At 45.3% G+C, this 21,093-nt stretch overlaps 1 protein-coding gene across 1 annotated transcript in view; it reads right to left on the reverse strand.

The window, feature by feature from the left end:
- The window catches only part of sema5a (sema domain, seven thrombospondin repeats (type 1 and type 1-like), transmembrane domain (TM) and short cytoplasmic domain, (semaphorin) 5A), a 65,386-nt gene that overhangs the window by 40,224 nt on the left and 4,069 nt on the right, over positions 1-21,093 (reverse strand). The window contains exons 2-4 of the mRNA XM_060045261.1: positions 16,838-17,060; positions 3,350-3,449; positions 196-241 (exon numbers count right to left, since the gene is read on the reverse strand). Of these exons, the coding sequence (XP_059901244.1) occupies positions 196-241; positions 3,350-3,449; positions 16,838-16,985 (294 nt within the window). The 5' untranslated portion in view covers positions 16,986-17,060. The remainder of the gene's footprint in view (positions 1-195; positions 242-3,349; positions 3,450-16,837; positions 17,061-21,093) is intronic.

Genomic DNA, 21,093 nt, shown 5'->3' on the forward strand with positions numbered 1-21,093 from the left:
CACGCGCACACACACACACACACACACACACAGACATAAACACCCCCTACGGGATAACGTTCCATTAAGAAACAGGCTGAGTCAAAGACAGAGTCGAGAGAGGGGGGGGGGGGGGGGGGGGAGGGGGTGGTGTGTGGTGTGTGTGTGGGGGGGGGGGGGGGGGGGGGGGGAGGCGGTATTGGCTCGGAGGCTTACCTGAATAAGTGTCAGGTCTTCCAGACTGAGTCTGAAGAGATGATTTCTGAAATGACAAGGGAGCCCAACATGAGTCATCGGAGCGGGTAGTGATTAGAAGGAGAGCTCCACGCGGGTAAAATGCTCAAATGCCAAGAGCAACACTCTCGTCTCCCCTTCCTGACAAATGGATTCGTCTGCACTTTCGGGCGAGGTCTCTGCACCACGTCCGTCAGTCCTTGTCCGTGGTCTGGGTACAACTGCAAACTTTACACTGTGCACGATTTATTTTCAAATAAACTCCTCAGAGCTACTTAACAGTGTCGGTGTTTGAAGAGTATACAACGTTGGATAAATATCTAAACGATAATAACACTCTCGGGGAAGAATCACACGTTTACCCACTCTTACACATATTTTTTCTCTGGGAAGCCAGCTGGAAACCAGCTAATAGGGATCCGATACCAACACCTATTGGGTACAATGATTAACAAAGAAATACCTATAGCACCTTTAAACAACGCCACCGGTAAGGTAGTGTGAGTGGAAATCATTCAGAGGCGTGTATGCCAGAAGCTAAATCTATGCGTTTATTAACCTTAACTGCTGAGAGGGGAATAAGGTGGAAATGCAGATACATTCGGTGCTGTTTCTCCCGGAGTCTAAAGTTGTTGAGGAAATGAAACTGTTGCTTGCAGCCGCTTAATCTTTCCCGCATTTGGAGAGAGAGACAGACAGACAGAGGGAGAGAGAGCAGGAGAGAAAGACAGAGAGAGAGAGGGGAGAGAAGCAGAGAGAAGGAGAACGAGAGAAAGAGAGAGAACGAGAGAACGAGAGAGAGAGAGGACAGCGTGGCGTGAGAGCGCAGGAGGCAAAGGCACACAGTGAGGCAGAGAAAGGCGAAAACGATGGACGTTATATAGTACGTGTGATCCAAGGCTCAGCAGGGAAACATCACTGTAACGTTTGCCATGCTGTCGTTGCCCTGAGGCCGGTCTCTCTAAACATAAGCACTGCTCTTACAGTACTTTTACTTTGCGAAGAAGAAAATTAAGTAAACCACATGCCAACAATTATGTAAATGATACTCAAACCAATTATTACAGTTTAATTAAACAAGATTTGATATTTGTATTTGTGTACGGACATATAGCACTTCTTCTTGGTCCATGGTAACATTCATACATTTAAAGATGAGGGTTTCAGAATAAATGACATCATGTCACATAAAGGTCTTTCAGATCAACCACACACACACACACACACACACACACACACACACACACACACACACACACACACACACACACACACACACACACACACACACACACACACACACACACACACACGTCATAACTAGGAGTTGAGTCACCAACAGCTAGACGGACACAGTCGGCTATCAATCTTGTGGAGCGCGGCTCTGAGCTGTGCCTCTCCCCCCCTACACAGTATTGATATTTGCATTGATTCCCCCTCGCCTCCATTATCACTCACACCTCCCCTGCTCCACCACCACAGCCATCCATCCACACACGCCTTTTATACCCAGACACTTAACACATGTCATGTTTGAACCCAGAATTTAATTAGACCTTGCTTCTCATCTCCTTTGTTGGTGTGCTGGGGAGCAGATGGATGGGCCAGATATTCGCCTTGACAACAAGACTTTGATGGCCAAATTACTTTTAGGGAACTCAGTGCTTTTTTGCACATGAAAGGCGGTGAACTTGCTTCTACTTATGCTGTAATGATCCATTTTTGTTATTACTCATTAAAATAATATTGTAATAATAATATACACATGTTGCACTGCATGCATTAGTATATATATAGTATATTCACATTGACCTGACTCATAGTTAATTACAGAAACAGATTAGAACACAGAGTAGTTGTAAGAGGTTGAGCTGCGCATATTTTGATCTTTTTTTTTCCTTTTGTCCATTAGTAAGTCCCTGGGCTCACATTATATTTGCTTGTGTTGCTTCCCCATCCTCCCCTGCGTTATCTGCTGTTCACTTTGTGCCAAGCGTTGCCTTGTATTGACTCTAAAGCCATTAGAAGGAGTGCAAGTCGCACTACATCTGCTTCTGGCCTGTGAATTACACAGTGCGATACTATAAGCCGCCTATACTAAGCCATATGAACTGCCGAATGTTGTGCAAATAATTCTGCCCAGAAATATAGCCAATGTGCATGCGGGCGCACAGGCGGCGCGCAAGCACGTATGCACACACACACACACACACGGACACGCACTCACACTAATGACGTACACACAGACACACACACACACACACACACACACACACACACACACACACAGACACACACACTTACGGACACATGCGCATGCACCCACACACACACAATTCTACAACATTTGTGGGTGCATACTGCATATATGCAAAGCTTGTCTGTCACACACACAATTTCTTTAAAATCCACTTTCAATAACGGGCACACAGACAGCCAAGCATAAAGACAGGAGACGCGCAAACAAACTGTGAAACTATTTTCTCTGAGGCATACGGGGACATTTACAGGGAAGGGGATCATCACTCATGGGTTACGATGACACGCGCCAAAGCAAGGGAGAGAGGACAAGGGGAAAGGAACGAAAGACGGGAAATAAAAAAGGATCGTAAACAGAAGGACGAGACACAAAATGGTTTCAGTGCAGGGGGAAAAATAACGAAAGTCACGCAAAGGTAAATAAGAAAGAGAGGAAGGAGGGACGGAAGGAAAGACGAATGATGGTAGGAAGGAAGGATAGATGATGAGAGGATGGATGATGGAAGGACAAAAAGAGGAAGGAACGTAGGATGAAGGAATTAAGGAAGGATGGATGATTGAAGGACGGAAAGAAGGAAGGATGAAGTAATGAAGGAATGAAGGAAAGATGGATTGAAGGAAGGAAGGATGAAAGAAAGGAATGAAGAAATCAAGGAAAAAAGGATGAAAGAATGAAGGGGAAGGATTGATAATGGAAGGAAGAAAATAAGGAAGAAAAGAATTAGCAGGCAGACAACAGTGAGAACAAAGGAAAGAAAGATGGACATCGAGAAAGAAAGAAGGTGGACAGAAGAGAAGTAAAGTCAACACAAGACACTGAGAGTTTGAAGGGGAAACACGAGGACCAGGACAAACAGAGACGACGGAGATTGGTTACCTGGCGCCCACAATCAGTTCGTTCTGGCCGGGGTCGAAGGTCAGCTGTGAGAAATCCACCGTGCCCTCTGCCTTAAACCTGAAGATCCATGGCTCCATTTCTGTCAAGATGATCACAGGACACAGAGACAGTGAGTCGACGGCGGGCCAGGCGATGACGAGCACGTCAATGCCAGTCGCGCTGATGAATGGTTTCAGTTGATATTTATTTACCCCGGTGACGTCATACAGAGTCTGTTTACCGCCAGTGGTAACGAGACCTCTCTCGTGTGGATTTTTCATCGTGGTCAATTTGATTGATTTGTTTTTCAACTCCAAGGGAACCGTGAATAGAGTTTATCTTCATAAGAACGGAAAGTTACCTTCTAACCCATTTGATGATTAGATATTATGTATAGTACATCATATTGAATATTATATTGAATAACAGCAAGACAAAAGTAATCAAAAATTCTGATATAGTACCCTGAAGATTTCGCAGTTTGCCCTATCATTTCCATAAGTTTGGGATAGTCTAGGCTTCAGGCTTTAATATCTAACTCAAATTTTTTAAAGTCTGAAAGCAACAATTTATTTTAATGAATGTTCTTCTCCTTTGGATTGGCCGGCCCAAAGCGAACCTCCGTGGCATACTGGTTAAGGGCTTGGAGCGGTAACCGGAGGGTGGCCGGTTCAAATCCCGACCGGTAGGCAAAATATGTGGACGGGGGGGGGAGTAGTTGTGCAGCACCGCTTCTACGTCCTCATCCACGGATGAGGTGCCCTTGAGCAAGGCATCTGAAACCCCCACCTGCTCCCCGGGCGCTGCACTGCGGCCGGTGTACACCCATGTGTGTGCCCCCATGTGTGTGGACCTCTGACAAGGTCACTCCTCTGTGTGTGTGTGTGTGTAATGCCGCGTTTCCACTGCAGGGTGCGGAACGGATCGGATCGCAAAGGTGCGGTAGGGAGGGGGCGGTATAGCCCAGCTCAGTTCCGAGGTCGCGTTTCCACTGCCGACAGTACACTTGGTGGTAGGCCGGATGTCGATCGCCGCGGCAGCTACGTAAACATCGTAAACAACGTCTTCCTCCCCAAGAATGCAGACGAACGTCTCCGCCTCCTTGTTCGCCCAAGCAAGCTTTTTACGCGACATGTTAATTGTAAAGAATAATACCTCGAGGCTACTGTTTTTATCCCCGCGTCACCCGGAAGTGACGATTCTGTCGACCAATCAACGGAGGGGGGGTGTAGCTAGAATTCCAGGGTACCCTTTCAGGCGTCTGGTCTCGTTTTGGGTACCGCAACGGAGGAGTCTCTAGAATGGGGTCGGAACGGGTACGGCAAAGTCCGGGTCACGCCCACTTTTGGCGGTGGAAACGCGATCCGACCCGCACCTTTGCGATCCGATCCGTTCCGCACCCTGCAGTGGAAATGCGCCATAAGTGTTCACCGGCTCCCAGATGGGTCAAAAGCAGAGAAAGAATTTCCGCAAAGGGACGAATAAAGGATGAAGGATGACTCAACAGGCTTAAAACAGGCTGAAATGCTCAATCCTTTAATTTGCTATCACCTTTGTCAAAAAATGAACCAATGTTTAATTGTTGATTTCTCACATCAACGCAACACATCTGCTGTGTTGGCTTGGAAACCGTTGTTTCCATTGAGGCAAGGTCGACCTGATCCTCCCAAATGCAGGTGCAGACTGTATTTTTTTTTTTTATAAAACCGACCTCAGCCATTTACAGGACCAGGTGACACAGGACCTTTCACATAACCTCAAACAGCATAGACTTCTTTTTTTATACTTCTGTGCTGAATAAAAAAAAAGTAGAAGGATAAAACGATCCAACATTCTTACGCCGTACAAACAGTGTTCAAACATGCTTAACTGTGCAACAATGTGTCTTGTAGCATGGCAAAAGCAGAAAACTTAACTGAAAGCCACAACCACTAAGATTTCCAAACAGAAAGCTTGCTTGGAAGGCTTCCAGTCCATTATCCCTAATTGCTAATGTATCTTAGCAAATGTTTAGTGTACTGCAAAGGACATCACACACACTCACACACGTAAACACACATGTACACAGGTTCGCACACACACACACACACACACACACACACACACACACACACACACACACACACACACACACACACACACACACACACACACACACACACACACACACACACACACACACACACACACACACACACACGAGAGAAAGATCAAGCGCAGGAGCGGACGAAAGGGAGGGAATTGCCAGACAGCTATTGACTTCTCATCCCGGGCACGCCTGTCGTCATGGCGCCCGGGCCTTTAACCCCTGACCAATCGAATCATGGGCTCCCGGGCGCTGGCCGACTCGCGATGTGGCCGGCCCCGTCTGCAGTCTGGTTACCCGATAGCGTTTAGTCAAAAAAGTGGTGGAGCAGACATGACAGGGAGACCTAATGTTCTGCATCCCACCCAGCATACTTAAGAGTTGGACCAAGTCAAAACATGCACTTGTTGTCGAGTGGTCGGCCATTCCGCCCTCACAAACATCCGCGTTCATCCGCTGCCCGGCTCAACTTCCTGACCATCGACTCCCTGATCCACCTCAGGAGGTTGGAGGTGCAATTTACAATCGATACCGTTTACAAATCGATGCTAATAGAACGTTTCCGGGACGATGGTAATAATGACAACAATATATTTATTTTAAAGTGCCCTTCAACCCAGCAAGAGAGATGAATATATCTATATATGTATATATATATATATATATATATACACACACACTTCTCTCTTGCGGGATTGAAGAGCACTTTAAAAATACACACGCTTACAATATGTCGTGGCAATAATGCCTTCATCAGTGGTGTGGTGGATACAAATTGAGTGCTGATGTTTTATGCAGTTTCGAAGTGCTCCATTTTGAGTTTGGTTTTGAGTTGGGGTTCAGAATGATAATGTATAGCCCCAATTTTACTAAACTGCTGGTAAAATATCTTCAAACGGGCAGAGGTGCTTTGTAGCGGGACTAGAGATGGAAAAAAGCACTTATTCCGCTGCCGTCACACCTGACACACTGCATGCTTATCCGCAGGCCGGTTCTGCTTTTGGAAGCAGCATCAAAAGCCGATTTATTGGATTGACTGCGAAGCGTCAGACATTTGACTGATTTCCAGACGAGAGCCCCAGACAAACTGCTGAGCGACAGGGGGTTAACTTCCAAAAAACATCTACCAGCGTGGGCTTGTGCGGCGCGAACAAACTCTACCACAGCGCGGCCTAGCATGAACGGGGGTGCGGTGCCGACACTTGCATCTGCCTCCCATGCGCCACTCCACTGGAGCTCCTGAGAACGACGGGAAAAAAGGGTGTACCGAAAAACCCCAAAGAAACAATGACAACAATAGCATCCATGCTTCTAGACTCCACAGCAAACGTATTACCATTTGCCTCTGTTGAAGGGAATGTCTGGGAGGTCACGACTGACTTGTTCAAGGAGATTTATGTTTTTTTTGCTTCCCCTTCGTGTTTGCTTCCCAGTCTGCATGGAGACAGGCAGACATTTCGGATGGCACTCTGCTTCCAAGGCACTAAGCCTGATTTTCCATGCTTTGGTGAGGATTCGCTGCATACAAATGTGCCATCACTCTCCGCCACCAGCACCCACCTTCACCTACCCCAAGAAGAACAACAGCACCACCTAACACCAATGATTACTGCAAAACCCCCCCCCTCCCCCAACCTGCTCCTCTGATAACATAATCGCATCATAGCCGTGAGAGCAAAGCTACTGGCTCAATCATGGTATTGGCTGATGATTAGACAGAGGTGTTATTGCACAATACACACACAAACACGCACATGAGCACACACAGACACACGCACACACACACAGACACACACACACACACACACACAGCCCACATGCAACCAAACATGGAGACACAAACACACACACACACACACACAAAGTGCTTACAAGCAAGTGGATGCAAACATAAAGGGTTCCTACAGGTTTCTTCAAGTCAAATTCAAGTCTTTTTAAGACCCTTTTAAGACCACTTATATAAAAACTTAATACCTATTTCATGGCCTATTTCACAGACCTAACGACAAAGTTTGATGATGTAACATTGCATAAAATGGGTCGCTAGATAACGTAAACAAACGTTAGAAAATAAAAAGAAAGTCGAAGTTTCTTTAGATTTTTCGCGCTTCTGCTTGGCTTGTTGTTTGCGGTCTGTGTGTGCGTGTTGTAGCAACTAGTGCTACTAGAAAAAAATAAAAAAAGTGAGGACTTTGACAGGATGTGGGGGCATTTACACTTTTTACAGCATCATGCCTTCAGTGTGCATATTTTATGTAGTTCTCTGCAAACCTTTGGTAGCATCTTGCCTTCAGTGTGCATATTGTAAATAGTTCTCTGCAAACCTATGGTGGCATCATGCCTTCAGTGTGCATATTGTATATAGTTCTCTGCAAACCTATGTTGGCATCATGCCTTCAGTGTGTCTTGAACAGCCACAAAGGTTGCACATATTATATTCATATTTTATCGTATTTGTCTAAATGCATACTTGACTGTAGATAGATTTGAGTGAAGTTACCAACACAATAGATTGCTGAGTTTTAGTAGCCGATATATTGATTTGACATAAATAACATGAATACCTTGTGCATGTGTATATTTATTGCACCTATCTGTTCTGTTTAATGTTCATTTCATATGAAAACACATGGTTATAATTAAATAAATACTTCTCTGTACAGGGTGGGGATTTCAACATGCAGCCTTTCTTGACGTATATTTGTAAAGGGAAATCTTGTACCTATTTTAGAACATTATTCTATTTTTCTTAGAACGTAACAATTATTCATAAGTATGTACTGTCATACCTACATCTCTGACGTTTATAACAAACCAAACCGGTTGAAAATCGGTTGAAAATTGAGCAAGTTATGGTTATTTAAAAAGTTCATGTACCTCGACCAACACAATGTAATGGGGTGAGCAGCTTACTGTGGTAAGATGGCCGCCAGTGGTGACGTTCGACTCCATTGGCCAGCACCGCGGACGAGGCATCTCGTTAATATATATATCTATGGCTCATATGACGTTAAGCATTTCCTGGGGCATAATGTGACGCTTCAGAACCTGAAACCCTGTTTCTCCCCGTTTTCGTGTGAATGAGAGGCCAAACCGCGTGGAAATATCTGCGGTTTCCCTTCGTGTAAACAGGGCCTCTGTGTTGGGAGCGCTGGAAATAAAGTGGATCGCCCCGTTCAGTGAATGGAGTTAACCGATTCTTCTTTTTTATATAACCCAAGTATAGGCAACAATAATTTGTACATTATATTATTATTCATAGATTAGAAAACAAAAGGAGATCGTTAATAATTGGGAATAACATGGGAATGAATTGAACGCGCATTCGCATTTAAAAGACAGCGTTTACAGGAAGTGCGTCATTATTGTGCATCTAGGACCCGACCCCGGCTGCGAGTTTATTTTTTGCAGGGTGGTAGCGGGAAGCTCGTGAATATTCATGAGGGAACTCATCCCTCATTGGCTGGGACTTGGCTCGCTGGGACTTTGTCAGAGGGCTTGTGAAAATCACGAACGCAAATAAATGAAACGTTGTTATAAATCAACACAAATCATTGCATCAATAGTGTGACATGTTATACAGTAGTTGTTTTTAGACGAGTTAGCATTACGAGCTAACGTTTGTTTTGGCACTTACAGAAAGGTAGCTATAGAGTTGCCGTGTAGTAGGTGGATTGATAGGTGAAAATCAATATTAAAATTAATTTAGCCCTACGCGAAAATATTCTATGGATAGGCATACAGATTTTATGGCCCTTCTTTCTATAATGTAATTGGTTGTGGGGTGTGGCAGAACCACTATGAAATATCAGAAATCATACGGTTTATTCTTATCCATCTACACCTAATCTCCAGCAGCTCCATCTCCTCAAAGTTGACATGGGTCTGGCAAATGTTGCAAGCTTTAATAAATCCTGCCATTATGCTCACTACTTCTAGAAACAGAACAGAATGGAATCTTAATGGAAATATCAAGACATGGATGGACAACAATTAGAAAAAAAAAACTTGGAAACAATCACCAGCTGCCGAAAGCACTGCGATGCGCTATACATAACGTTATAAAATATAATAAATAAATAAATGATTTACTACAGTAGCCCAGGCTGTGTCACATAACAGTTTCACAGGGGCTTTTAGACGAGTGAGCTAACGTTTGTACTTACAGAAAGGTAGCTATAGAGTTGCCGTGTAGTAGGTGGGTATCATGTGTCACATTATTCGTGTTGATTTATAACAACGTTTAATTCATTTGCGTTCGTGATTTTCACACAAGCCCTCTGACAAAGTCCCAGCGAGCCAAGTCCCAGCCAATCAGGGATCAGTTCCCTCATGAATATTCACGAGCTTCCCGCTACCACCCTGCAAAAGAAAAATTCGCCCGCGGGAACCCTCACGCACAACCATAAATACTCTCTGATACTGTACATTAACACCAAATGTACATTTTTGTATGCAAACATACACCTTCACAAAAAGACATGGATGCAGACCTTGGGTGACCTTGGGTGTCTTGAAAGGCGCCTCTAAATTAAATGTATTATTATTATTATTATTATGCATGCAAAACACTTGAACAAACGCATAGATATATAGGAAAACGCACACATGCTGTACAAGTTTGCATGCATACAAACATACACATGCATTCAAACACAGACAAACTATTCAGGGGCGGATCTAGAAAAATATTCATGGGGTGGCAAGAGGGGGACAGGAGATTTTGAGGGGTGGCACCCTCTGGCAGAAGTATATACAGTATGCCGATTTAATTAAAGCCATATCAATCAATATTTACTTGGAAAGCCCCCACATTTAGATATTTTGACTCAATAACATTATATTTAATTTATTGTGGGATGAGTAAAGCCTTACATTTAAACAAAAGGTTTCAGACAAAATGTAATAAATTATTACTGAATAATTACAAAATCAACCTGCCTTACAACAAACACCTGCACTATTACACCAGCAGGGGCATCGGGCTAAAAATATATGCAAAGAGAGCTGCAATATGTACTTTAGTTAACAATAAGTTGGCATTGGTCCATGAGATATTCCTGTCAGATGTCAATCATCAGTCCAACTTGAGTGCAAATATCACTTTATTCACCGATTCCAATAATTTACATACAATGCCACCCTCAAAGTGCGGTGACATAGAATAACTCCCAAAGTAGAGTGTATTACCTGCATGCTTGGAAGAGCCAAATGGGGATTCAGGGGAAGTGCTATCAAAGATTTCCCTCTCTATCTATTTGTATATCTTTAATTTCTAAGTATTTAAGACCTTTTGGGTTTACCTTATTATTTTTTTTGCTCTTGATGTGAAGCTTGTTTTATTATTAATTATTGGTGACTTATATTGGTTTATAAAAGTTCAGACAGGTGTGCAACCAAGTAGATTAGAGATGGCCATTTGTAAATAATTTACAGAAGATGACTTGCATTTTGTTGTTCAAGTACCTGTTACTTGGTTCAATGACAATAAAGTTTAATATAATCAAATCGAATGACTGTTGATACAAAAGGAGGCACATGAAGTTAACGGTCAGGAAAACCAGCTGAGTGTAGAAGGGTTTGTTTTTGTTAGCGCGTCTTTAGCGTGGATTGCAATTCTTATTGCAGCCTGCAGGGTTATGCGAGAAACATACGGAGGGACGCGGTCGTTGAGCTCCGCCGCCCCACATTGCATGACACGTTAAACTCAACTAGAATCGCCACCATCAATTTGATATCAACAGAACAAAAATAGTCGGAAAGCCTACAGAGACTATAGATAGTTAATGTGACAATCACATTATTAAAAATAAACTTGGAGCAATGATTTACTGAGGAACAATTTTTTTGGGAGAATGCTTTTGCAGGGAGTTCGCCGCCCCACCTGCCCATACGGCACGCGCCTGCTATGCAGCTATAAGGCATTCCAATCTTAACTTAAGTCTTTAACTATGATGTTTCTGTAATACACAGCCCTGCTCTTTTCTAATTATTATAATTTCTTTATATAGACGGTTGATCAGTATTACCTCAAGAATGTAGTCTCTCTGCCGCCGCGCCGCACCGCGCCGCACCGCGCCGCACCGCGCCGCACCGCGCCGCACCGCGCCGCTTGCTTTGTTCGTTTGGAGGACTCTCGCGCCTTCCTTGTATTCAAAATCATTGCCGGCGGGAGTCTCGGGGAGGGGGGGGGGGGGGGGCAGGCGGGATGGGGCAATATTTCCTGGTTGCATTCACTTGCAGTCAGACTTTTGAAACTCGCTTTTGTAAATGTCTTGTAAAAAAAAAAAAAAAAAGGAATTTTGCGCTGCCAACTGGGGTGGCAGCTGGGGTGGCAAGGCTATTTTTAGGGTGGCAGTTGCCACCCCATGCCACCCCAGTAGATCCGCCCCTGAAACTATTCCATAAACACTCACTTTGACACAGACACAAAAAGCAATTACTAACATGAAAACACAAATGCATATATACACCCGAGACAAATGAACACACACACACACACACACACACACACACACACACACACACACACACACACACACACACACACACACACACACACACACACACACACACACACACACACACACACACACACACACACACACACACACACACATCCCTTTACCCTCATCCCAGCCCAATCATATTCCCTTAACACATCCTCTGCTCTCCGCTTCCCAAAATAAATGGCTGTCTTCCTCCAGCTCTGTCAATCTCAAACCCGGAACGTTATTACCCATTCCGAAATGGAACAGTTGACGGAGAAAAGAGGGAACGACAGGAGGACGACGTATCCATATTTACCCCCAGCATCAGGAGCGATGTTTGATTGCCAACGCCGCCTGAGCTGCCGAGTGAATTCACCCTCACGCCGGCCGGCAGCGGCACAACAATGGCCACATGTGGAATCAATCGAAGAAACATGAATGGCTTTCCTGTGTGTGGTGTAAATAGGGGTGGAAGGGGGTCAGGGAACTAGAGAAAGCTCATTCAGTCTCAAGCGCTGTCCAGCCGTAATCGGCAAAGGGGGGAGGGGAACGTCGGCGGGCGTTTGCGTCAGTAGATTTGAGGAAGTGATTTGGCCCGGTGGTTGAGAAACCAAACAACACCTCGGATTGAGAGCGAGCCGTAAAAGAAAGGCCGGGGTAAGCGAGGCAGTTAAGACCTACCTTCACATAAAAGGCTTTGGCCGCTGATGTTGCTGCAAGCTTACGTTTTCAAAGCTAAGAGGAGCGAGACTTCTTTTACAGGGGCTTTTGCTTTGGTCGTTAGCGGTCCCTCTGGGGAATTACAAATAATAGCGTTTATGGTGTAACCCTATTTATATCTATGTGTCTTTTTGAGAGTGCTTTTTTTTTTTTTCAGAATCAACGTGGCGTTAAGGCCTTTCCTCTGCGCTGGGTTGTGGGGGGAAATCTGAGCCACATAAACTTCAGACGTTTCAAGAAAGGCTGGTGCTGGATGTTAAGATGCAGCATGTCCGTTGCATTGCTGTCTAATATCCGCAAAGCATGCCAATGTTGAGTATTCTGTGATCTATTGGATTCTGTGGGCATCGCCACAGGGACAAACTTTAAATTAGCCTCTAAGGACCAAATGAATGGTTTCACAGAGCTGATGTAATCAGTTGAGTTTTTAAAATGTGATATGATCATGAGCGTGTGTGTTTTTATTCTACACTCTCTAATGATCTGTTCGCTGTGGCGGATAGGACAGAAGCTGTAGCACTGAGTTGCAAAATTGTTTACACCTTGGTGTACAATTGTGCACACTTCGGCAGCGAAAATGTATTAACAGGTTATTTCTTTATCTCGAGGGAATTGTGAAGACTTTGAAGCAACTGATAATCAGGCCAAGGGTTGTCATTTTCCATAGGTAGTGAATAATAAAAACATATTGTCTCGTTGAGATGCAATGTTTGATAATGGAATTGAGGGAATTTTATATAAAATTACGGGCATTTACACATTCTCTGTTGCGGGAACATCCCCTTTCTTGAAGACACAGAAGGAAATATGAATGTACTTTTTACGATATATATTTGTTTCCCATCCACAGAAACCTCCCCAGAACACAGAAGGAAAACAGTCATCAGGGCATAACCATGGTAACAAGTCCTTCAAACCACCATTAACAATGCAGGTCAAACCCGGGAAAGTCACTCCCTTCCCGAGTCAACCCACAGGAGAAAGCACAGCCACTCTTAGGCTGGCTTCCAGTAATCACCAGGCCAGTTTTAAGCCCTAAGCCTGTCCCCAAAAGACACATGTCTTGATGGGGGCATTGTAAGTGTCTTAGCAATGTACAACATCACACACGCACGCACACACGCACACACACACACACACACGCACACACACACACACAAACGCACACACACACACACACACACACACAAACTCCGCCTGCAGCTCCGATTTTTTCCCTCTCCAAAAGCTGATCACAATAACAGCCCTGATCCCTCTGTGCTCCGTCCCATGTTTTCCTAACCTCTGTCCGACCTTAACCGCCACAGCTGTCCACCAGAGACTTCCAACTCCCGCTGCACACTCTCCAACCTCTGGCCGGACCGAACTTCAAAGCCCCATGAAAGGACCTTGGGCTAGACCCAAAAGGCCCCGCTTTACTGAGAACCAAAGGAAAACGTGGACGCTGTGTTCGCACGGACAGAATGGCCGCTTTGAGACCAAAGAAAACCGCAGCATCCGGGAATTGTGCGCAGGGGGACCCAGACGAAATGGGCAAACCTTTTGCCTGCGGCCCGCCCATTACACCGCCGCCTTCTATTGGTCAACAATACAACATAAAAGTGGACATCTTGGTATCTAAAATACGGACTGCAACATCCCGTTCATTTCAAGATGAACCAGTTGTTCGACGCAAGAGCCGCGGAGACTGCAAGGGATTAAGCACATTCGTATGACAGCTCAAGCCGGCACCACAAGTAGCGTTGCCGCAGGCGTCGTTAAACCCCGCCGGCCCGCACGTTGGCGGGGCCGACATGGAAGTAGCCGCGTAAGTAGCCGCGTTCCACAGCAGTTCTGACAACTCTCTTCAAGTCGACTCGCCGACTTCTAGTCAGGCATAAGTACGGGCGTCCCCGGTGTCCACGGTGCTAACCTGACAGCAGGAGTTAACAGCTGGGCACGGCTCGCCCGTGATGAACACAGATGAGCAAGCTCGGGGGAATATTTAACAGGCTTGCATTCTTCCTTCACGTCCTTGAAGAAAGAAGGATCCACAACAACGGCCAGAGCGCATCCTCCTCAACCGGGGATTAATCTGTCGCGCACGCAGCACGGCTGACTCACAAAGAGAACCGTAATAGCTTTTTAATAAAACTGGGCCCCTCTCAAGCCCTGCGCGGGCGCACCCCGCTCTCTGTTTGAGCCCTGGTTCGTATAAAACGGATATAAATAAATTAAAACGTAGATGTTGACAGAGTTGTACAGTTTGATGCTCATTGAAGATAATTGAGGACTGTAATATGACAGTGGGTGCAGTGTTGTTGCGCGTGGCAGCAGCCCTGGGCTACCCTGTCCTCAAACGGCTGGGAGAGAATGCTATCAGTGCCACGGCGTTCTTTACTGGGCTTAAGGATGCCTCTAAAGAGAAAGAGGAGCTTCATTAAATAGCCGCGGGAGCCATTTGGAAAACAGCGTAAAAAAAACGATGTCCTTTGAATATTCGCCGATAAATAAAATAAGAATAAAAGTAAGGGATGGTTTAGCCCCGTAACTTTATCATCCAATTCATATCAGTGTATAGCGTATATTGATATTGCTGCCTTCAGAATCCCTACGCCCGACGCGATTCATAGAGGGTGGCTTTGCCCGCCGGCCTGACTTTATAAGGCAGAACCGTGTCCATAAAATGGATTTACCACCGATGTTTCCTCCATAACACTTCCTCATCACAGTGAGCAACAAGAGCGGCCGGCCAAGGCCTCATCGCGGTCGATCCACCACGATGACAGGCCCCGGTTTAGCGAGATGAAGGGAAGAATTAAACAAAGGGTCTACTTCAGGGTCACTACGATAACTCCTACGCCTGAAGGTATCTATGGAAACACCTTGCTACGGTTTGACCCCCCCCCCCCCCCTCAGCCCCTCACCCGCTATGGAGAGAGCATGTCGAGTTAACGATGGGCAGTTAGAGAGGCGCTCGTCCTCGGATCAATAGGTTGCATTCTGAGAGAGAGAGAGAGAGAGAGAGAGAGAGAGAGAGAGAGAGAGAGAGAGAGAGAGAGAGAGAGAGAGAGAGAGAGAGAGAGAGAGAGAGAGAGAGAGAGCGTTTGCGAAGGAGAGAGAAAGACAAAGTTAGGGAAAGCGAGAGTGTGTGTGTGTGTGTGTGTGTGCATGTTTGTGTGTGCATGTTTGTGTGTGCGTGAGTGAGCAATAGAATCAAAAGAATAGAGCGAGCTTGAGCAGAAGGGAGGAAGCTTGCCATCAGACTCCTACTCCATAGGTGTCGCGGGTGGATGTGCGTTTTTGTCTCCCATGACCTTGGTATACCTCCAGTGAATTACCCGTGGAGACAGAGTTTCTAAGGGGTGATCTGCCCGGGGCTCTGCTGAGATGGAAGCAGCTCGCTGGGGCTTTGTGGGAGCAGCCACGTGTCATTACAGTGGAGTTCTTCTGTACGAGCAGCAGTGTACAACACAAAGGGAAGCTGTAACAGGGGGGCTTGTAAGATAGGCTACATTTGACACAGCGCGGGCCATAAAATATGCCCCTTTATGCCCATTGTTGGTGTGTGTGGTTGTGTGTGTGTGTGTATGTGGTGTGTTGGTGTGTTTGTGAGTTTTGTCTCTGTGGTCTTGTGTGCGTGCATGCGTGCCTGTGTGTGTTTGTCTGTGCATTTGTGTGTGTGAGTTATTGTGTGCATTTGGGTTTGTGTGTTTGTGTGTGTGTTAGTATTGTCTGTGGGTGTGTGAATGTGTGGGTGTAGGTGTTTGTTGTGGGCGTCCGCATGTACAAGAAGGCAGATTAACATAGATAAAAGACAGTTTTCAAGTGAGACCTTGTAAAGTATAAAAAAAGACAACGAAAACAGCAAACCCCCAAAACATTAGCATAAAATAAATCAACGTTCAGATTTTGATCTGTCATTGTTTTCATATTTAACCTTGAGTAAGAGTCGGTACCACGCAAAGTAAGCTCTGCTAGTATTTAGTGTGTGCTCATTCGAAGATGTTTGTGCGTGTGTTCATATGAAGGTGTGAGTGTGTGTGTTTGTGTGTGTATGTGTTCATGTGAAGATCTGTGCGTGTTTGTGTTTTTATGTGTGTGTGTGTGTTCATGTGTATGTGTGTGTGTTCATGTGATGATGATGATGATGTGTGTGTGTGTGTGTTCATGTGAAGATGTGCGTGCGTGCGTGTGTAGTGTGTCACCCACCTGAGTGTGGCACCAGAGGGTGCTCGGTTTTATAACAGGGGGACTCGGGCAGCAGAACCGGCCCTCTCCGACCCGCCACGCCTCCTGGTCGCAGGACCAGCATGCACTGCAGGAGCAGCAGTGCATGCTGGGTAAGGGGGTGTCCCATGAAGGGGGGAGGGCTGGGCCTGACTCACTTCTCCTCTGGCCTCAGGGGGCTAAGAGCATCACAGAGACAACACACCTAGAGAGAGAGAGAGAGAGGGAGAGAGGGAGAGGGAGAGAGGGAGAGAGGGAGAGAGAGAGAGAGAGAGAGAGAGAGAGAGGGAGAGAGGGAGAGAGAGAGAGAGAGAGGGAGAGAACAAACAATTTTAGGAAACAAACATCCAATTTCACACTTGATTTGACCCAAGCAGTGTTATACATTAATACAGTAAGTAAAGCATCCCTGTATAGACACAAGCACCAAAGCAGCAAATTAATGAATGAATCTCTTAAAAACGCTGGGTTGAACGGAGAAAGAGAGAGAGAAAGGTGCGACAGTGGGAGAGGTGGGGTTTGTCAGAGGAGAGGGAACGAGATAGCCATGGGAGCTACATTGACATACAGCTGCTGCTGGGACTCCCACAAGTTCAACACTGACCCCCCAACCCTGTCTTTCACCTTTGACCCCTGGCTCATAATTCACATACAGTGCTGTATTCCCCTATTTACCTTGAACGTGTGTGCGTGTGTGTGTGTGTGTGTGTGTGTGTGTGTGTGTGTGTGTGTGTGTGTGTGTGTGTGTGTGTGTGTGTGTGTGTGCGCACGTGCGTGCGTGTCTACGTGTGGGTGTGTGTGTGTGTGACCGAAAAACTTCTCACCCTACAAGAGAGACACAATCCTGATGGACCAATTCCGCCGTGTAGTGTGGCTGTTGTAAAAGCAGAGACTCAGAGGATTCACTTTCGAGACTGAAGCCTAAAGATCGCTGGACCTTTCCCTGAAACCTCCCTTTTAGCGGATCTGATGTTTCCCAGCACTGTCATTTGTAATAACAACAAATTACTTACTCAAACCAATAACTTAACTTTCATTCATTTAGGGACAGATTCACTTGTCCAATTCCTTATCTCCATTATGTTCCGGATCCTCTCGAGGAAATAGACGAAAAAAAGCTCAATCAAGACTTTTTAAACATGTGCGACTTTATAAAAGCCTCTGTGGTGGCTAATGTTATTGCACATTACTTTTCACCATGATTGACCGACCTGCAAAATAAAGATAGGCCGGAAAATAGATACCAATATATATATAGGGCCAAGTAAAAGGAAAAAAGGCTTTATTTTGATTGATGGATGTCTGTAGTTTCTGACACATACACATGATTTTACCCATGTTGAAAAACGAATTCTAATATGTTTTAAGGTTGGAACTACATAATTGACTTTTTAAGGTTGAATGCTTTATTTATTGTTACTGTATATTCCAGTAACAATAACCGGTTTTCACATAAACGCAAAGTTTATTCTCTATGGACATGAACACGTTTCAAGCTCCCTGGATTCTTTGACAGCCGTTCATATTCAATAGAGCGAACGCACTGGCCGCCATATGGAGCTGCACGCATTTCACAGCAATACAGTAATGAAAAACACCTGCAATCCAGAAGGAAGGCAGGCGGCCTCCAATGCCATTCTCTCTCTCTCTCTCTCTCTCTCTCTCTCTCTCTCTCTCTCTCTCTCTCTCTCTCTCTCTCTCTCTCTCTCTCTCTCTCTCTCTCTCTCTCTCTCTCTCTCTCTCTCTCTCCCCCCTTCCCTACCTCGCCTCCCTTCCTTCTCTCTCTCTCAATCGTTATTCTTTGCTTATGCCTCCATTATTCATGTTATATAAGCCTCACTCTGCTTTTTCTCCACGCTTCCACATTTTTCCACTTTACTCAATGTTAAAAACAGTTATTCGTTCTCGGTTAATTAGCTGGTTATTCGGTGAGTCAGTCAACTGTAACCCTCTCGTCGCAACCTTGGCGCTACGAAAGCCATACGTCTGTGTTCAGTTAGATGAATTACGGTATTTATCAGAATGTGTCTGTGAGAATGTGCCTGTTCAGGTTTTAAATGAGCAGAAGTTTAAAACGAGCCACGATGTAATGTTTACTGTGTGGGTGCAGTGTACGCACAAGGGTGTAGGTTTTAGTATGGACACTAGGGGCATTTCCCTGGCAATGGCAAGGAAGGAACCAGTGGATTGTTCCTACTAAACAATTGAGCAATTAAGCTGAAAATGATTGTAAACAGTTCTACAATGAACCATCTCTGCCCTCTTGAAGTGACAGGACAGGTCTGCCAAATCTAATAAATGGATTATCATTTGCTTTGCAAAAGCCGATTAACAACTTCCTCTGGCAATCTTCCTGGCCGGTCTAGTTCCCACTGTCCAGTAGCACGCTCTGCACATAGTCTAGAGTGTGTTTCCTTATCAGTGTGTGATTGGCTGCCCTAGCCATCCCAGAATGCAAAGAAAGTTGAATATGTTGAATTGACAATAGTTTCAGCAAACTCCCTTGCTTTGAATCAATGTGTGTCTGGCCACGGAGTGATCCATAAGCATTCTAGGGAGGGTGGCCGGGGTGCCCAACCCAACCCAACTTTTGAACAATTTACTTGTCCGGCCGTTTTAAAGAACGCTACTGAAGTAGGTTGTCGTCTTTTGGGTTTCGCCTAGACGTCCGTGTCAAATTGTGAATGCTCTGGGAGGAATCGGGCCACATTGAGATTTCGTTTTTTCTATGTTTCCTTGACCTCTACAAATAAAAGACGAAACAACAAGCTCGCCAAGCTAATGTCACTAAATCTAAAGAAATAACCCATGTGTAGACTGCCTCAGCGCTATGTCAGTAGTCTTGTCAGCAGACCAGATGTAGCAGTAGTGAAGTTAGGTTAAGGTTGGCAATTTGTAGGCCAAGCTTACGACAGATGACGGCTGTCATCTGTATTTTAATTAGGGAAAAAGATGAGGGCAAGATCAGCACAACATGGTTTTGAATAATGAATGTCTGATCAAATGCAATGGTGTCGTTAGCGGTCTTATGCATCTGCTCTCAACATGACCACTGCTTCGGGTGACGCTGAGACTAGGACAGGGTCCGCAATGCCACTGCACAATACAGTTACCGTCAACCAGGTATTACATGCAAATGAGTTGTTTCCCTTGTAGGCATGCAGCATTAAAATGACCAGGTGACCAACGCTTGAATTCAAACATTGAAATATATGTATTTATGTACGGTGTGCAGCGGGTGTGATCTGTCCCGGGTCATTTTTCGGTCCCAGTCTGACCCTGTTACTATTGTATACAGAATTAAAGACAAGTTTCATACTGTACTTGAACTAATATTAGATGATTCTGGATTTCACTACCATGCCAATTGTTTCTCAGACTGAAGCTGCAACGCAAAAAAATACATGCCATAAAAAGATATGCTGTTTGTGGAATAACTGTAAAAGTAATTGGTATGAAGACAAACCTGAAGGTTATGGTGGTTGTTAAATAAAGATGTTCAGATCATCTGATTCTCTGGTCGCTTACCCCAGAAACGGTATTTGCACTCCCACCTAACCTCAAACCGAAGCTACGCCCTTATGTACGCACCATTGGAATGTATGTACATCTGTGTGTGTGTGTGTGTGTGTGTGTGTGTGTGTGTGCATGCTTGCGTTGGAGCATGGGAGCGTGCGTGCGTGAGTGAGTGAGTGAGTGAGTGAGTGAGTGAGTGAGTGAATGTTTCTGTGCACGCCATGAGAGATCTGATAGGGTAATGGCATTTTCTTGTGCCGATTCTACCGTGCATTCCACAGACCTCAGTCGCCACATCATACACACACGCACACGCACGCACCCACACACACACACACACACATGGCCCGCCCTCACACATACACGCCAGGCAGCGATGAAGGCTCAAAAGCCGGTGAGTTACACTCTCCCCCGTGACCCTGCAGAGCCCTGCAGTTGAACTCCTGTCAGAAATACCACACACACACACACACACACACACACACACACACACACACACACACACACACACACAGACACAGACACAGACAGACACTGGTCTGCCAGATACAGCAGAGTCCCTGTTTAGTGACAAGTAGACAGATATAGGCTGGAAGAGAGAGACACAGAGAGCCTGAGATAGAGAGGCCGAGATAGAGAGAGAGACGCAGAGAGCCTGAGATAGAGAAGCCGAGATAGAGAGAGAGACAGAGAGAGCTTGAGATAGATAGAATGTTATGTTA

This window comes from Gadus macrocephalus, chromosome 23 (assembly GCF_031168955.1).
Source record: "Gadus macrocephalus chromosome 23, ASM3116895v1".
Lineage (NCBI taxonomy): Eukaryota > Metazoa > Chordata > Actinopteri > Gadiformes > Gadidae > Gadus > Gadus macrocephalus.